The sequence below is a fragment of the Dipodomys spectabilis genome, unplaced genomic scaffold (genome assembly GCF_019054845.1).
Source record: "Dipodomys spectabilis isolate Male_0828 unplaced genomic scaffold, ASM1905484v1 ptg000039l, whole genome shotgun sequence".
Classification (NCBI taxonomy): domain Eukaryota; kingdom Metazoa; phylum Chordata; class Mammalia; order Rodentia; family Heteromyidae; genus Dipodomys; species Dipodomys spectabilis.
The window spans coordinates 11,042,508-11,047,163 of NW_024870716.1; the positions used below are offsets into that span (position 1 = coordinate 11,042,508).

At 50.9% G+C, this 4,656-nt stretch overlaps 1 protein-coding gene across 1 annotated transcript; it reads left to right on the forward strand.

The window, feature by feature from the left end:
• Positions 1-492: 492 nt before the first annotated feature.
• On the forward strand, positions 493-2,865 carry LOC122106229 (golgin subfamily A member 2-like). Its single transcript, XM_042677520.1, has one exon. The coding sequence runs from the start codon at positions 493-495 to the stop codon at positions 2,863-2,865; it is 2,373 nt and encodes a 790-aa protein (XP_042533454.1).
• Positions 2,866-4,656: the final 1,791 nt, after the last annotated feature.

Below are 4,656 nucleotides of genomic sequence, written 5' to 3' on the forward strand. Positions count from 1 at the left end.
CTCTATTGGCTCACACCACTACAGGACTTGAAGGAGGTAGAGGTGGTGAGTGGTGAGTGTGCAAATTGAGCTGATTTTGAAGAAATAGTTGGAGGTAGATATTCGAGTTACTGGTGATAGTTGAGTGTAGGCAGCCTGGGAATGTGGCCCCTCCACCTTCGCCGTCCCAGAGCTGGGATGTCTGAGAAAAAAAGAGAAAAAAAAGTAGCTGCAGGAAGGAAACTACTGCAACAATACCAGCAGAGGAATGGTCCTGCTAGACCTGCAGAATCCAAGAAGAGGAAAATGAAAGAGGGAGGTAACCCCAAGACAAACACCGCTGGGGACTGTCCTTTACTCAAGGGTGCGGCCCAAGACCACGCAGACCCTGAGCCTCCCCCTCCCCTGGGCACTGTCACAGCTGCCAGGGTCCAGAGTGTCACAGGTCCCAATAACACCAAGGACCTGGAGAGACACAACCAACACCTGGTGCTTGCCCTGGACTCCAGCACAATGCAAAAGCAGCAGCTCTGCACTGAGATCCAAGAGCTGCAGGATCAACAGGGAAAAGACAAGGAGAAGATGGCCTGTGTGCACGAAGCCCTGAAAGCAGAGCTGGAGCAGCACAAGCTGTCGATACAGATGCTGATTCGAGAAAAAGCAGACTTACAATCTGCCCTGGCCCACAAGCAGCAAGAGGCCGATGAAAGAGCACTGGAGCAGGAGGGTCTTACCAGCTGCCTGCAGGCTGCACAGCAGCGCGTAACAGAACTGGAAACAACATTGTCTGCAGTCAACACCACGCAGAATGAAACTGAGAACAACAACATAGAGCTCATGAAAGCCCTGAATCGCGTGAAGCTGCAGCTCCAGGAAAAGGCCAGAAGTATTGAAGACCTGGAGGATGAGAACACCGAGCTGCAGGAGAGGCTGGAAGTGCTCCTGACACAGAAGGCCGACATGAAAATGGAAATCCACAAGTTCCAAGAGGAACTAGTGGAGCGGGCAGAGTTGGAAAGCCAACTCAACAACATGAAGGAGTTGGTGGCAAAATTAAAGGAGGAGAGAGACACCTTTGCGGAGGACCTGAGGCTGGAGAGCTCCACGGGGAAGGAGAAAGTCCAGCAGCTGCTAGAGCAGGTGAGCCAGCTGAGAGAGGAGAAGGAGCAAGGGGTGAGGCAGGTGTTGGAGTTGGAGAGCAAGCTGGTGGAGCTGAGAGAGCAGCTGTCAGAGCTGCGGCCCCCAGAGCCGCCTGCAGGGCCAGCTCAGGCTGAGCAGCAGCTGCAGGCCCACACCCTGCAGTTGCAGAAGGAGCTCAAGACCCTGGAGGAGCAACTTCACCTCCAGGTGGAGGAGAACCAGAGCCTCAGTCTCCAGAACCTGGAGCAGCAGCAGCGGCTGTGGATACTGGAAAAGAAGGCTGAGGAATGGGCACAGCATGCCGAGGACCGGCGCAAGATCCTGGAGACCATGGAGAAGGAACAGGAGACCTTGAAACGCACGCTGGTGCACAACCGCCAGCTGAAAGAAGAGCTGGCCCAGCTGCAGGATGCCTTGCAGAGGCTGAGCGCTGAGAAGGGGGAGCTCGCCAGCATCCTGCACACAGAGCAGCAGGAGAAGACAACCCTGCAGGCGAAGCTGGATGAGCTGGAGGAGGAATTCAAAGAAGGAAAAGACGTGGCAGAGTTCAAGCGCCAAGCAGCTGAGGATCTGCAGGAGCTGCATGACAAGTACCTGGCCCAGGTGCAGGAGCTGAGCGCCACCTGCAAACAGCACAAGGCCACCAGCCAGCAGCTGATGTCAGAGAAGGAGGCCCTGCAGCAGCACCTGCTGAATCAGAGCCATCTGATGGAGCAGCTGAAGCAGGAGCAGGTGCAGAGCAAGTTGCTGGCCCAGATGGAAAGGGAGAAGTTACAGGACAGTCTGAAGTGTCTGGAAGCAACAAGACAGGAGAATGCGCAGCTGCGGGCCCAGCTGAGCGCCCTGGCTTTCCCCAGGGAAGATGAAGGCCTGAGCCAAGACGAAGACAAGGGTGAGGAGGCGACTCCCCATGATGTGACTATTCCAGACGACGTAGACAACCCGCAGAGCATGTGGGATTTTTACATGGATGCACTGTCCATCGCAGAAGGCAGGAAGGCGAGGATGAGCCGGCAGCTGCAGGAGCAGCAGGCCCGCTGCGGGTGCCTGAGTCAGCTGGCAGCCCAGTGCCAGAGAAAGCTGGAGAGCCAGGCCGCCTTCCCCCAGCGCTGCATCCACAGGCTGTTCGGCAAGAGGAAGCAGGACACACAGGCGCCCAAGAAGCAGCTGCACATCTGCTTCCCCGAAGACCTGGCCAGCAAGGGATACCCCCAGAGTCACGTGGATGACCTCCACCATCGCTGCAGCCAGCTGACCCAACACCTGACCACCATGGAAGAGACCATCGTGCTGTACAAGGAACAGCTAGAAGTCCTGGAGAAGCTGTGTCAGGAGAAAGAGCAGTGTGTGAGCCAGCTGTCCCAGGAGAAGAGGAAGAAGAGGAAGGAGCTGAAGGACCTGTTGCTGCGCCTTACAGGGGAGAGCACAGAGTGCCAGGACATGATGCTGGCAGCCGCCCAGGCCCCTGCTACCGAGGCCCCCTCAGACCTCTCAGTCCCCCTGAGGATGGAGGTCAGGGAGGAGCAGCAAGGCTGTGAAGATATGCATCTTCAAGAAAGCTTGAAGCCTGTCCCTGGAGAGGCTGGGGCCCCTGGGCCACTGGAGAACCCCACTGCAGAGCCTCCTGTGCCGCTGCTGCCTGCCATCCAGCCCCAGCAAGAGCCCACAGACGGGGGCGAAGAGTCCTGCCTCCCTTTCTTCTATAAGCCACAAGCAGATGATGTATTTGAAATCATCACCATCTAAAGACATGGCCTTCTATTGTCTAAAATGTATTTATAGCATGATGATGGGTAGCACTGTCTAAGGCCTTACTTTAATGAGTGGCATTTGGGGAGGAGTATCCATATCCCAGACAGAGCAAAGGCTGCTGGGAGTGGCCTCAACTTGAAGGACATCTAACAGTCCACTTGTTGTTAGGGAGGGGGCCCAGATATGGGTCACCATTAAGAGAAAAATAAAATGAAGATGGGAGTGATGGTAGGGTTTATAGTTCATGTTTTATTAGTGACATTTTATGAAGTGCTTCTTTATTCAGATGCTCACTGCATTATTTTCTGATATCTTAAAGAAGTACTTTTCATAATTGACTTATGGAAAAGGTTTATGTTATTCTTGAATTATTTCATTTTTTAACATTATATGTTGATGCAGTCATGCATTTTTTCAAAATGAACTCTGTCCCAGCAACAGGGAATGTTCTTTTTTGTATCGTAACATGCTGCAATGAGAATATTGCAGTGAAAACATAGTAATGAGTGTGAAAAAGAAGAAAAATATAATGTTGAAAGTTTGCAAAAAAAAAAAACCTCACCATGAGTAGAACAAATGAAGGTGTTCTACAATTGAAAATCAGCAAAGACAGTGCAAAAATGGCATACAAAAAATAAGAATACATAATTATAGAATATCTACAGTATGTCAACTGCCTTAGTAATATTTCAGTGATGTGCTGATGTGATGTTGGATATTATTCATTGAATAAAATTATTAAAATTCAATTTCTTGGTTCTTTTTAAAATTTGCTGATTGTAGCTATTAGAAACTTAAAAATTACTCTGGGTACCTGAGAGGTCTAAGACAGCCTCAGCAGCAGGGGCCTGGCTATAATCCTAGCAAGCCAGGAGGCTGTGGTCTTATCATTGTTCAAAGCCCACTTTAGCAGCAAAGTCCTTGAGACTCTTCCTAAACTACCAAAAAGCCAGAAGTAGAGTTAGGATACAAGTGATAGCTAGCCTTGAGCAAAAATGCTTAGGGACAGAGCCCAGGCCCTGAGTTCAAGCCCCAGGAGAGGTACAAAAAAAGAAAGGACAGGAAGGAATGAGGGAAGGAGGGAAGGAAGGAGGAAGGAAGGAAGGAGGGAAGGAAGGAAGGATGAAGGAAGAAAGGAAGGAAGGAAGAAAGGGAGGGAGGGAGGAAGAGAGGGAAGGGAGGGAAGGAAAGGGGGAGGGAGGGAGGGAGGGAAGGAAGGAAAGAAAAAGAAAGAAAGGAAAGAAAGAAAAGAAGGAAGGGGGGCTGGGAAGGTGGCTTACTGGTAGAGCGCTTGTCTTGCAAGCCTGAGGCCCTGGGTTCGATTCCTCAGCACTACATAAGAAAAAAGAAAAAAGCCAGAAGTGGCACTGTGGCTCAAGTGGTAGAGTGCTAGCCTTGAGCTCAAGAGCTGAGGGACAGCGCCCAGGCCCAGAGTTTAGGTCCCACAACCAGACCGCCCCCCCAAAAAAAGAAAAAATGGAAGAAAAGGAGGGAGGAAAAAAATATAAAAAAAGAAAAAATTAAAAATTATATATGGGGCCAGGCGCTGGTGGCTCACGCCTGTAATCATAGTTACTCAAGAGGCTGAAATCTGAGGATCACGGTTCAAAGCCAGCCCAGTCCGGAAAGTTCGTGAGACATTTATCTCCAATAAACCACTAGAAAACCAGAAGTGGCACTGGCTCAAATGGTAGAGCACTAGCCTTGAGCTGAAGAGCTCAGGGAGAGTGCCCAGGCCCCGTGTTCAAGCCCCACAACTGACATAAATAAATAAAAATAAATAAA